This window comes from Stylophora pistillata, chromosome 1 (genome assembly GCF_964205215.1).
Source record: "Stylophora pistillata chromosome 1, jaStyPist1.2, whole genome shotgun sequence".
In the NCBI taxonomy this organism is placed as follows: domain Eukaryota; kingdom Metazoa; phylum Cnidaria; class Anthozoa; order Scleractinia; family Pocilloporidae; genus Stylophora; species Stylophora pistillata.
Genome location: NC_142519.1, coordinates 8916832 through 8929987, shown reverse-complemented (window position 1 = coordinate 8929987; position 13156 = coordinate 8916832). Strand labels below are relative to the sequence as shown.

At 39.4% G+C, this 13156-nt stretch overlaps 1 protein-coding gene and 1 long non-coding RNA gene across 2 annotated transcripts; one reads left to right on the top strand and one right to left on the bottom strand.

Annotated features, from left to right (window-relative positions):
* The first annotated feature begins 4396 nt into the window (after window positions 1-4396).
* LOC148741145 (uncharacterized) lies at window positions 4397-7415 on the top strand. Its single transcript, XR_015992071.1, has 2 exons — window positions 4397-4697; window positions 5342-7415. It is a non-coding gene; the product is annotated as an uncharacterized LOC148741145 (long non-coding RNA).
* On the bottom strand, window positions 5476-11790 carry LOC111326756 (E3 ubiquitin-protein ligase MYLIP). Its single transcript, XM_022930832.2, has 4 exons — window positions 11556-11790; window positions 11217-11407; window positions 10579-11034; window positions 5476-7250 (listed from the first exon to the last, which is right to left on the bottom strand). Exons 1-4 carry the CDS (start codon window positions 11640-11642, stop codon window positions 6524-6526), a joined length of 1461 nt encoding a protein of 486 aa, XP_022786567.2. The 5' UTR covers window positions 11643-11790; the 3' UTR covers window positions 5476-6523.
* Window positions 11791-13156: the final 1366 nt, after the last annotated feature.

Sequence of the window (13156 nt, the reverse complement as noted above, 5' to 3'; positions counted from 1 at the left end):
GTCTCACACACGAATCATATGCCTTTGGTTTTTGGATCTGCCTGCTAGTGACAAGTCATTGTTCGTATTTCTTTCAACCTCATCCAATAGTTGTCAATCATTCTCCTGCAGAGAAGAGTAAAAAAAAAAAAAAAAACCAAAACAAAACAAAAACAAAGAAAAAAAAAAAAAAAGGATTCTGCGAGGACTTTCCAGAAAACCCACATTCGCATAAAATCAGTGTCTGTCTACCTTTTCAGGCGACTAATTCCAGACCATTATCAGAATTACTGTACGGATCCGCAAATGATCCCAGGGGCCCGTTTCTCGGAAGTCCTGGTAAATTAACGGGCCCGAAGCTATATGTTAGAATCAAAATTTAAATAATAGAGAAGCAGTTTCTGGCATCGTAACCGATCCATTTTGTTTCTATAGCTGAAAGTTTTATTGTGTAATTCTAAAACCTCTCAAACTATCACCTTGAAGGAAAACAGAACAGATTTACGGGCCCGATAAGTCACCGGAACCTTCGAGAAACGGGCCCCAGGACCGCAAATGATCCCAGACCGCAAATGATCCCAAGACCGTAAATGATCCCCAAATTGGACCGCAAATGATCCCCAAATTGGACCGCAAATGATCCCGGACCAGTAATGATCCCCAGTGGAGACCGCAAATGATCCCGACCAAAAAATTAAGGAATAGCATGGACTTACATATCAGAGGAAGGTTAAAAAAAATTATATAAAGGATGACATCCAATATAATCGTTGGTTCTTATCCCTTACTTTCACTTTTTTTGTCATTTTACATGAAATATTCCACCATTGCTTTTTCTTGTTTTTCGATGAACGTAGATAGACACAATTCTTTACATGCTTGTAAAAAATAAACAAAAATTTCATTGCCCTTAGAAATAAAAGTCTTGTTCGGCTCTCTGCATCAAGATTGTACCCAGAGAAGCAGAAAATGTTTTTCTACCTGGCATCCTTGGGTGGTCGGCTAGTCTCCTTCGCAGCCGCTCGGGCCGGAGTCACGCAACGCTCCCTCGGGCCGGAGTCACGCAACGCTCCCCGTCCCCACGAGTGGGGACGGGGAGAGTTGCGTGACTTCGGCCCGAGCGGCTGCAAAGGAGACTAGTGGTCGGCAGACTGACCATGACCAGGGACAACCGAGAAGGGCACTGGGTTCCAGAATGAGATGTTTGGCCAGGAGTCAAAGATCATCTGAACTTTGTCACAGCCGTGTGAACTGTGTCTCAAACGAAATAATTTGAACATATCAACAAAGTTGAAATGGTAAACTGGCTACCGTTACGATTATAAAAGCTGACGTTTCGAGCGTTAGCCCTTCGTCATTCGCTCCGACGAAGGGCTAACGCTCGAAACATCAGCTTTTATAATCGTAACGGTGGCCAATTTACCATTTCAACTTTGTTGATATATTCAAATTATTTCGTTACCCCCACCGACGCAGCTCCAAACAGTTTCTTTAGAAACTATCAGCCTTTATTCATTTGTGTCTCAAACGTACTTGTAAAAATGGCTAAACTGCTTCTTCTAATAATCGCTGTTGTTCTTGCAACGATATCATTTGTGAGCGTTCTCGGAGTAAACGATAAGAGCAAGCATGAAGCTATGTTGGTGGTGAACCTAGAAGTTGACCACCAACATAGCGCTGACTCGCCGAAAACATACATACATACATACATACATACTTTATTGCATAGCTCCCCCCTGGGGGCTCTTCCGCCATACATGAATATAAGATATTAAGTCATAAAAACGTCATAATAAGATAACATGATATTAAAAAAAAAAAAAAAAAAATTAGCTTATATTTCAATACTAAAGTCACATGTTACGAATTAAGAATATTCTTAAAAATTTTCTTTTTAAAACCACTTAGGCTATCTGTGTCTCTGATAAATTTGGGTAAAAAATTATAACTTTTAGCCCCACGGAAGGCAAAAGCCCTTTGCCCAGCCGCGATCCTGCACTTGGGCAACGTAAGCTCGCTCTTCTGTCTGGTATCTCTTTGGTGAATTTCGGAACGTTGTTTAAATCGTTCACAGAGATAGTTAGGAGTCAAGTTGTTGATGCATTTATAAACCATGACTAAGTCATTAAAAAGTAGTTTTTTCTTTACGTTAAGCCATTTAAGGGACTTCAGTGCCTCTGTGATGTGATCGTACTTTTTCAAGCCAGTCACGATCCTGCAAGCGTAGTTCTGGACTAACTGAAGTTTTTTGATATTCTTATTACTTGTGTTGCTCCAAACTGTCGAACAATAAAAAAGTTTGCAAAAGACGAAAGCATTTATGAGGTATATCAGAGTGCTTCGATCCAGTAAATGTTTTATCCTATTGACCCTCGTTAATTTAAACATACAGTCAGATACCGTTTTAGTGATATGCTCATATTAAAGTTAAGATGGCAATCAATGTGCACTCCCAGGTCCTTAACTACGGTCACAGGCTTGATTTCAGTTCCCAATATTGTGGCAGGTAAAGTTCTCATTAGTTGGGGGACGCCCACATAGAGAAGTTTTGTTTTATCAGGGTTGATGAGCAGCGAATTTCTACAACACCAACTCAATATTTCTTCGAGATCTTCGTTTACAGCAGAGATAACGTCTTGAAGTTTGTTTGAGGGGAACCCGAGGAAAATTTTTGTGTCATCCACATAGCCCAGAGGTTTGCAGTGTTTTGGAACTCGAAAGAGATCATTTACATATAATGTAAACAATACTGGGCCCAGGATGGATCCTTGCGGTACTCCGACTGTTAAGGGTAGAGGGCTGGACAAGGTATCCTGAATCTTTACAACTTGTTGACGTTGTGTCAAATAACTCTCAAACCAGGTACAAGCTATTTCCGATAAACCAACGTTGCGAAGTTTTCGCAACATCAAGTCATGTCGAATGCTATCAAAAGCTTTGGACATATCCAAGAGAACTATAACCGACATCTTTCTGTGATCCATGTTATTTAGTAGTTCGTCTGGCCTGAGACGCTAGGAATCAACAAAGAAAACAACAAGGCAATGAGGTAAGCTCATTTTATTTCAAAACAAGGCATTTTTTTCTCTCTTTTTTAAGGCAAACCGATAACATCCCATACAAACCTTTATAAATATAAAACGTTGCGCAACACGGTAAGAGTCACGACCGCTTTTCTCGTAGTGAGCTTGGGCTGCCTGTGGTTGGGTGGTAACCTATTAGTCTGAAACACCACGTTCTTGATGTTGTTTTTACTGACATTGTTGCTGTTGTTGCCAGCCGGGTGTCGTCAATGGACAGATACAATTTGATTTAAAGATAGAACGATATACCACGCTGGCATACCAATGTGTAACTAGTTAGGGAAGAATATGTAGCGTTTATTGTGTTGTCGAAAAGAATCTCGGTCATAATTTGAAGATATATAGTTGAGAGAATTCCAAGTCCGTTTATCAAGGTGCCATTCATGGCATCGTAGTCTGGAAAAAGTAACAAAAAGAAGCCAGTTGTAAGCCATAATTTAAGATACTTTTAATAACAATAATTGCTATTCACCCCAATTCCCTATCCTCCTCATTCCCACATCCATACCATTACTCTCTTTTAGTCGGGATCATTTGCGGTCACCATAAGGGGATAATTTCCGGTCCGGGATCGTTTGCGGTCCTGGGATCATTTGCGGACACGTTCATTACTCTTTGTCGGTCGTTAATCAATTTTAGATCCAGCACTATATAACAGAAAAGCGCAAAAAAGAGGCTCATTAATGACTTAATTCGTAAAATACTGCTCGATTTTTTTTTTCCAAAGTCCTAAATATTATGCGAAAACAGGAGCACATTACCTCCTGGCGAAAACAATTCAAAAGCTATTCATCTTTAACTTTTCTTCTCTGGATTACCACGAATTGTGAAGTTCTCACATATTTAACTATCTTTGGTAGGGTGCCATGTGCGCCCTTCCTCCACCCCCCCCTCCCCCCTTCTCCAAACCCCTACCTCAACCATTCCCCATTAAGGCATAGCAACGCTTTCAGTTAAGTGAAAATACACATGCGTTAGTAACCAAGCGTGAGGTCAAGATGGCTGGATATTGGCCGAGTTCTATTTTTGCATTTTTGTGGACCAAGACGAAGTCGAGGTCCATAAGTATGCGAAAAAAAATAAACGAGGCTAATATCCGGTAATCTTGACCGAACAAGCTGCAGGTTAAAGGATTTATTACACTACAAAAGGATTTTATTTGACTTTTTTTAAGAATTAAGAAATGACTTGTTTACTTCGAGAGCCTGGAAAGGAAGTCAACTGTTTGTAGCACAACAAACTTACGAGGGTCGTTTCTGTTTTCGTTGTGTAGCTATCTTCTGCAGCTTTTTTCGTTTCCACCGCCGAAATTGTCTAAGAATTGCGAACGTAGTTCTAATTCTATTTTTTTCATGCGCGAGATCAATGCGGGCAGTCCCAAGCTGGCAAGATTGGCCCATCTTACCCGCTCGGGTAGCCAATCAGAACACAGGATTCGCCTCATCTTGACCACGGGCGGTGCGAGCGATATAATAAATAAACACATCGTCACTTTTACTATGGAATTATAATTATTTCTCTTAAAAATCTACATATTTCAATAGGGCTAGCGACTCAAAAAGTAAGAAAATTGGAAAGTTTTGTACTCCGTACTTGACCTTCGAAGTGTAACCCTCTCAACAAGCATTTCAACAAGTGTCCATTAAAGTGCACCTACACTCAAAAAATTTTTTTCGCTTAACGAAGTAAGCTTATTTTTTTGAGTATTTCTGCGGAAAAATTTTTTTATTTGCGCAAATCTTCAATTTTCTATGCCCAGTCAAAATACGGAAAATCGGCCGCCATCTTGCCCCACGACCGAGTTTAAAGAAGAATGGCTCTAGCGGGTAATGTGACGTCAAATCGAGAACACGAAAGTCTGCATCTCACACATTTTCATTTGTTTGGGAAGATTGTCGTCGATATCGTCCGAAATATGCCGACTAGGTGTGTTGTATGAAGATTGTATGGAGCGCGATACCCTCTTGCAAATTTCGCACGTTGCTACATCCTTCTACAACACACTTAGTCGGCATATTTTCGGACAATTATCGACTACAACCTTCCCAAACAAGTGAAAATGTGTGAAAAGCAGACTTTCGTGTTCTCGATTTGACGTCACATTACCCACTAGAGCCATTCCTCTTTAAACTCGGTCGTGGGGCAAGATGGCGGCCGATTTTCCGTATTTTGACTGGGCATAGAAAATTGAAGATTTGAGCAAATAAAAAAATTTTTGCGCAGAAATACTCAGAAAAATAAGCTTACTTCGTTAAGCGAAAAAACTTTTTTGGGTGTAGGTGCACTTTAAATTACTAGCAATCGAAACAGCTAAATAAGGTTAAGTGCTTAACACAAAATTAATACAATGATTGTATACAACTACCGAGTCGCAGGTTGACCCTTTTTTAGAAAAAAAACCATAACAAATAACTAATACAAATACGAATCTTTTATGCGTAAAAATGAAGCTAACAGTATAGCAAGAGTCCGGGATAAACTCAAAAGTGCTAAGGCACCCTTCGTAAATTTTGAACAAATTAGCTCAAAATGTTTTATCCGTAGCCATACGGTTAAAAGTGGTTTACTTCTGCTTTGTTACTTTTCTACCTCACTACAAGTAAAGGCAATCTTACATTGTCACAAAAACGGCTTAAATTACAAGGTTCCTTCAACGACAGGCACTAGGGAGCCGTCCACAAAAAAGGTCAGTTTAAAATCACCCAACTACTTACTTGCTTCAACTGAGAAAATTGAGAACCTTGATTCTTCTTGTAAAAGATCGTAACACAATATTCGTGCAATAGCTCAGCTACCAATTCACCAAATTCTGACGCCTCCAAACAAGGCATGATCACTTCACCTCTCTCACTAAAAACTGTTCCAATTCGTTAAAAATGTCATGTTTTTAGTAGCCTATATGCTTGCTTTCACGGTTTGCTAACTAGCTACATCGTTAACTATAAAGATTATGTTTGAATTATATTAAGAAATATCTTTCTATTCTTTATATTGACATCTACATAAATTATGAAATTACGCAACTTAGCTTGTACAAAATCCTCCGTAAATGTCTATCGAGAGCCAGTTCCAATCAAATGATTTTATCTTACTACATCATTTCACCGACTACGATAAATAATTTAAGATACAACTTTAATTTTCGTCTCCTCAGGGATCTAACGTTTTTCTGAAGTTCTTTCAGGAGGCTAATAAACAAAGATTTCCTAAAAAATGAAGTCCTAAATCCGCGTTCTTCGCAAGACACAGCGTAGCAATGTTTACAAGTTGATCTTTAAGATTAGTTTGGGTTTCTTTTATTACACTCCGTGGAAGACTTGCACTTCGTACATAAAACTAGACTACTGTAGTGTAGCTGATGGTGTCAGCCTCATTGTGGCCATTCAATCAAGTTATCGATCGCATGGTCAAGTAAGCATCACGAACTTCATTCGCTGCCGGACCAATGCAATCTACCATTTTCACTCACAAGGAAAGAACACTCGTTGAGCGTAAGTAATCTGACTTCGACATAATGGGCATTCTTTACACATGGATGAACACTCCACACAACAAACCACATGGCCGCAAGGGCAGAAGGCGGTCGCAACCTCGCTATCCATGCAGATCTGGCAGATTCTAGCATCCTGGAGGTGTCGCACCATAACCTTGAGTTGGTCTGGAGTCATGCTCTCCATGGACTCCCTCTCGACAAAGGCTCTCCGGCATTCACCCCTAGATGTTCCTGCTTCCTCATACCTCTTTGTGCTATAAAATCTCCGTTGAGAGATAGGGGACTGGACTGGGCGGTACTCCGCTGACCCAGGAGAGGAACGCAAACTTCCGGAGGTGGAGCTTGGCATGTCAATCATGCGGCATGAGTTGAGTTCGCCCCACGCGTGACTGTAAGCCTGGCGACGCGTGCGCTGAACGTCGAACAGGAAAATCCTACCAAACTCATTTCGCGGTACAAACATGGAAAACAGCCGACCAGCCAGAGTCCTAGTACATTGATCAATAACGGATCGTTTGACAGTGTTGCACTGGTAAAACGTGTGGAACTCCGTAAAAGTCCGGAACAAAGCTACAGCATCGCTTTCACACTTCATCTTGTAAGTGTCTCGTTGCGCTTGAGGCCCAGTTCCCCCGTGGACAACAGTAAATGAGCGATTGTTGTAGGATACGGTGGAGACATCTTCAAAGGACACCCTGCAAGACATGTCAAACGGCACGCAAAATTTCATCAAACATCTGCATTATTCACCGGCTTTGACAGTTTTTCCGTGTTAACGATAATTTATAACTGGTACATCTATCTATTGCGTAACATACCGTCGCATTCATGAATAAAACCATCCCATTTTGGCTGTGAAACGTGTTGCCTTGCGCTAAGACAAGTCACGGGTTTCTTCACGTTGAGCTTTCTTTTAAACCCTTGGACATAACCCAATCACTCACTTGCTTTCTTTGTGCCTCGAAAGACTTCGCCCTGAGGCCCAACCCTTAATCTTGGTTATATCTTAATTCTGTAAGTTATTCAGCATTTTCAACTGTTTCGTTTGCTTCCTTTGTGAAGCATCCCACGAGTTCACAGTTCAACATTAGCAATGACCAACCAAGATGTGAAAATGAAACGCATAAAATATTCATCTATCAAGGAAAATTCAAGAACACTTTTTGTAAACGTCACTATACGCCTTCGGATAACACCTGTTACAAAAGATTTTATAAGGAAGACCAACCTTTTTTTGTTTTAAAAAATATTCTTGGAACAATAAATAGAGAAAAACGAAAAATTCCCACCTGTCGTGTAACTTTAAGCGGAGGTTCTTAAAGGCAAAAGACATGATATTTCGTTTCCCCTAGGTACCCGTGCCCAAGGCTTGAACGGGTTTTGTTTTGGCAATGACTGTACGTTAGCTAATGAGGCAGTATTTATCAGACATTCTGCACTCACTTACGTAGAATTAATAATTCTCTATTCGTACATCACCTTATAAAATATACAGTTTGTAACAAGCTGTTAGGTGGCATTATTTCGGAGAATTTTGCGTATTTCCGTAATTAATACTTTTCTTCACCATTAACCTCGTCCAGTTGCTATCAGGAGCTTTCCATCTTCCCTTTAAATTCACCTTTTGAAATATTCTTTTAAATTTGATACCTAGTTTCAGTATTCTTTTGACCAATAAGAAACAAAGAGAGTATTTCTAGGATGATTCAACTTGGCCGCGGCTCATTTCGCAGCGCGAATGCAACGAATCAAACGGGATTTTCAATCAGTCACAAATCTTTCCTCTACCAAATATCCCAAACAACATTCTCCAAGTAACCGCAACAAGTCCTGTAAAAAATCAAAAGTTTCCAGGCCTCAGGACACGAAATAAAACGAGTACAACATGAACTGATATATCTCGTGTACACTAATCGACATAAATCTTCTGAATTGGTAGACTTGCGTCTGCTCTCGTTTCTGTCGAGTTCAGTTTGTCTAATTTACGTTAAACTCTGAACGAACAAAAACGGCCAAATAGCCAATGAAATAAGGACCAACTCGACATAAATCGATCGTTTCTAAACCGGGCTACAAAGTTCAACACAGATTCGTCTCCTGCATCTACTAATTAGTTAATTTGGTTAGGCAGGGGACGTTAAAGAACCCACTCACGAGATTACTTTGATGTGGTCTGGCCTGTTTATTGGGAATTGGGGGGGAAGGACCATCTTCAAATAAGTTTCCTTCGATTGTTTGTAAACTGCTGATGCAGTCCGGCCAAAGTGCCCCGAAAAGTGTTGTGATGCGCATTTGATAATATCCACATGTTAATTTGCGCAATATAAATATTAAATTATTTTAATATTATTATTACTATTATTATTTTGGAGCTAACGACGGAAGAAACTTTCAGAAGACGATGACATCATGTCTGTCAAAAACGTTTTCTAATTTATTCGTTTTGGGTCACAAAGTTATAGTGATGGCGTTTTCGAGTCTATTCGCAAAACTACGGTCAGCTAAAAAAGAAATTGAAGGGATTAAAACTGAACTGTGCGTTCGCACCACCAAAACCTGTCTTTTTACATCTCGCCTGCGATAAGGGCGCACCCTGGCCTTCCTGAAAGCGACAGATGATAAACAACGGAGACAAGATCACTCTTGTAGCACATTTTCAATTAATAATCGCGAGGCAAGCCAGCCGCACACCACAGTTTTTAAATGGACGGATAATGAGCAGCGACCGCCGGTGTTGTAATAAAATACCGCGGGTGAGAGCAATGACAGCAATGCTTCATCAACAGCTGTTGAAATTATATTTATTATAAAGGCAAACAACGTTAGTGTGTGTCGAAACAAACGCTTGGCGAAAATGAAACGAAAATTTATACAGGGAAAAATTGTGAAAAAAGGGTGATCAACGGAACTCTCAACGTTATTATTTGTTTGCAGTTGATTTCATTAGTCGTTCGAAGGACAAATTTTAATACCAGAGATGTAATCAGTTCGCTTTCTATTTATTTGCAGTCATTTCATCTGCTTGTGTAAAGACAATTGCTACTGTCAACATTATGTTGCTGTTGTTTACCTTAAGTCGAACTTTGTTATCGAATATCTGACATCCTGCTATTTCGTTCTGTTAGGCAGCTTTTTCTTGTCGTGTCGTCGACGAAATTGTGTATTTCACTGAATGAGCTACCGCAGAGAAGACAGTAACGCACTTTAAATATATTGAAAGTAGAACAATTACTCCGCGGACAATCTTGTGTTTTAAATTTCACAGTGGTATGTAAAGGTTGCTTTAATTGGAAAGCCTCAACACGAAAAAGCAAAAAGGATTGGAATGTCCCCACTTCCAAAAAAATCCTGTCGAGGGTTTTAACGTAAGGAATAAATTATGCAAGGAGAGCCATATTCTTTCCTACTCAGTCGGTCTGCAAACGCGAAATAAACACTTGAACCTTTTTCTTATATTTCATAACACGACTTTAATTCTCTACGCTGGGAGCAAATCGAAATTACACTCTCAAACCTGACAGCAGCGAGATTTGGAAAAGTAAAACATGACGAGAAACAGCGATAAAATATTCCGGAATACATTAAGCTCTCAATTGCTCTCTACGAATATGACAGTAAACCTCACTTGATGCAATACAAATATTATGTTTAGGGGGAAATTCTGGTCTAAAGGATATCTCCCTGTTATATGGCCAGAGAATTTAGAATTACTTTAGCAAATATTAAAAAAAATAAAATGCAAGAATTTCAACCAAAAGGTTAATTTTTTCAACTTAAAGACATTAAAATTCTTGATGTGATAATTATCCGCAACCCCCAGAAAGACATGTGATAGGCAGTTAAGGGCAACATTAAAACTGTAGTTAACAATGCCGTTGCTCCGACTAGAAACTTATGACGCTTTCGTTTTGCGGTTAGAATTAATTCAATAAAGGCGAGTTATATCGAAAGCAGTTTCACATACGTCCAAAATCTCGTTTTCTATATCGAGACAAATTCTACACAACAAAGAGAAGAGCTTACCTTTTTTCGAGAATTCTTCTCGTAACGTCTTTTCCCTGTTTCAGATCGAATTCATGGTTAATGCTGAAGACACGTATACCATCGCTTCCGACGTGAATGTCTACCTTTTTTAGCGTTTTATAGTCGCTTAATCTTCCGTGAAATAACTCAATCCCGTAGCCCTGAATACTGCAAGCCATGTGCAAAAATTCGATTTTTGACTCACTCACGGGAACACCGACTAACTTGCTGTGTTCAATTGCTGCATCCTTTTGAAGGTTGGAGGTTTTGGAGTAGACATTGTAAACAGAAATGGGAATGTATGATGAATATTTTGCCACCCGCTCTTGGCTGAAATCCCCGCTCTCTATATGAGCAACCAGAGCGCATAATCGGGCAATACTTTTCGTTTGAACGGACGACAAATCTAACTTTCCTTCGTTTATAAAGTTTTTTAATGTGAGATAATACTGGTGTCTGAAAGTGAAAGAAAATAATACATTAGTCAGCGATAAAGAAAACGAAAGAACACGCATATTTTTTGCTGAAATCATTAAAGGACAAACTCCATCTGAGCTAAGAGTATATATTTCAGCACGGTTCAGTCGACAGGTACACAATGCAAAACATGCATCAAAATTTTCACCTGTATTGCTTACCGTGTAATTTCTTGCTGAAGTTCTTGTGGTTTGACGAAAAATTTTACCAAGAAATACAGTCGATACGGTGGTTTCCCGGTGAGCTGAGATGACATAGAATTTCTCAAATTCAGCCAAAATTGTGTTCCTTTCGCGCCACCGAATTTCAACCCGAAATAGTCTCGCTCGACAAGTTTTAGCTTTTCGCAAACCTGCGAAGATTGAAAACAATAAAATAATTAACAGACAAGTGTAAGGGAAAACGAGTGATTTCAAAAACAGCGAAAAATTCAACGGGTATACAGGTGTCTTGGGAATATTCATTGGAGTTTTAGGAGTCGCTGAGTTGTAATTCCTCACCTTCTCCAAACAATCTTGGCCTACAGCATTCTTCGGAAGGAATATTTCGTGAATTATCCCGTTTGGCTCCGAAATAAAACACCACATTTTCTTCCCGAAGTCTTAACTTCCTTTAGAACGAGTATAAAGGTTGTTTCAGCCTCTGCGGCTCGTCTTTTTCTGAAGGTTATATTCCTTCCATTCACCGGATATTCACTTACAAAGAAAGGCGACAGGAAAACAGCTCAATGTAAAGGCTTTGTGTATTGAATGCAAGCCAATCAGAAGCGTCGAACCACACAAGTCTCTTCATTTGCATAAATTAGCAAAATGATTACATATGAATTATTGATATCGCGTTGTCATTGGATACATCAACCTTTTCCTTCTTGGGCAAGTAAAAACGATGTTTTCGTTTATTTTTCGCTGGACGCTTTATCGAAAAAAGTCTGGAATTCCCATTTTAAGGAAGTCGTTAGCGTCTGTCGATATGTGTGAGTGTTTTTAAAGTAAAACATGGGAAGCGAAAAGACAACTTCCTTCGAGCCACACAAGTAATCAGGAACATTATTGAACAGCTGTACTGTTATTTGACATCAGTGCAGGCTTCATTCGCTATTTACAGCTCGCCTGTATATAAATAACAATTCACCTCTTTAATTATCGCGTTTGATTACTTAAGCTTATTTTTTCACGCCACCTGTTGATTCAAGTTCGAGGGTTAACTACGCGTTGTTACAAAGATCCTTTTCTTTTTTTAGACATGCAACTTGACGTGACACGAGATCGTTTGACTGGATCGTCACCCAGAATTTCTTAAGATCATCCAAGCTTAGGATCAACTAAAAAATTTGAACGTTTCCTGTTAAAAGTACTCTCAGTCGCGAAAATATATTTTGTGGTATTTTTCTTTGACATCCTTGGCTGGTTCAGTAGACTAAACTACGGTTCTTATTGACCAGTGGGGAGTGCCAGTAACATGGTTTAAGGTTTAAAGCCCCATTTGAAGATTTTGCCGGGCTAGTTGTCGCTATGACAAGTATGAAAACAGAGGCCGGCGCCACGTTGGAATGAGTTTGTTGATGAAGGTGAACTTCTCAATATGGCCTCTATCACCACTATCTACACGCTTCTTAAAGGAAAGTTTGGAAACATTTTTCTATGATCGTGTCAAGCTGGATAAGCCAGTTGACATAACTGACGTGTTCCGAGTATCTGAACAAAATCTTAAACTGGAGACTTATTTGTGATCGAATGATGATAAATATTCTTTGCTTTTATGGGCGAAGACAGTTGAATTAAATTTTAATTCTATCCGACTTGGAGCTACGGGATAAATAATTAAAGACGAAACAGCGAAGTTTTTTATGAGTAGGAATAATTAAAAAGTTTCATCAGCTTAGCTCTGCTCAATCAAAGTTCTATTCATGTACAGAGGTTGATGAGATATATGCACTTTTTGAGGGTTTCTTTAAATCAACAAGTGTCCGTAGCACTCTGGTTTTGAAATTTGCTTTTAGTTAGAAAGAAAAAAAAAACCAGGTTGCGAAAACTTTTCCCACTTCCTTCATGTTTTCTTTGTTTCAGTTTGGTATTAGAAGACAAAAGTTATCCCCTCCCAA

What these genes read in the sequence shown, in the direction of transcription:
- LOC111326756 (XM_022930832.2), bottom strand. Translation starts at nt 11,642, where the DNA reads ATGTGGTGTTTTATTTCGGAGCCAAACGGGATAATTCACGAAATATTC. An exon ending in GCCAAGATTGTTTGGAGAAG is followed by an intron (nt 11,408 to 11,555) that starts GTGAGGAATTAC and finishes CAATCTTCGCAG; the next exon opens with GTTTGCGAAAAGCTAAAACT. An exon ending in CTTCAGCAAGAAATTACACG is followed by an intron (nt 11,035 to 11,216) that starts GTAAGCAATACA and finishes TTTCACTTTCAG; the next exon opens with ACACCAGTATTATCTCACAT.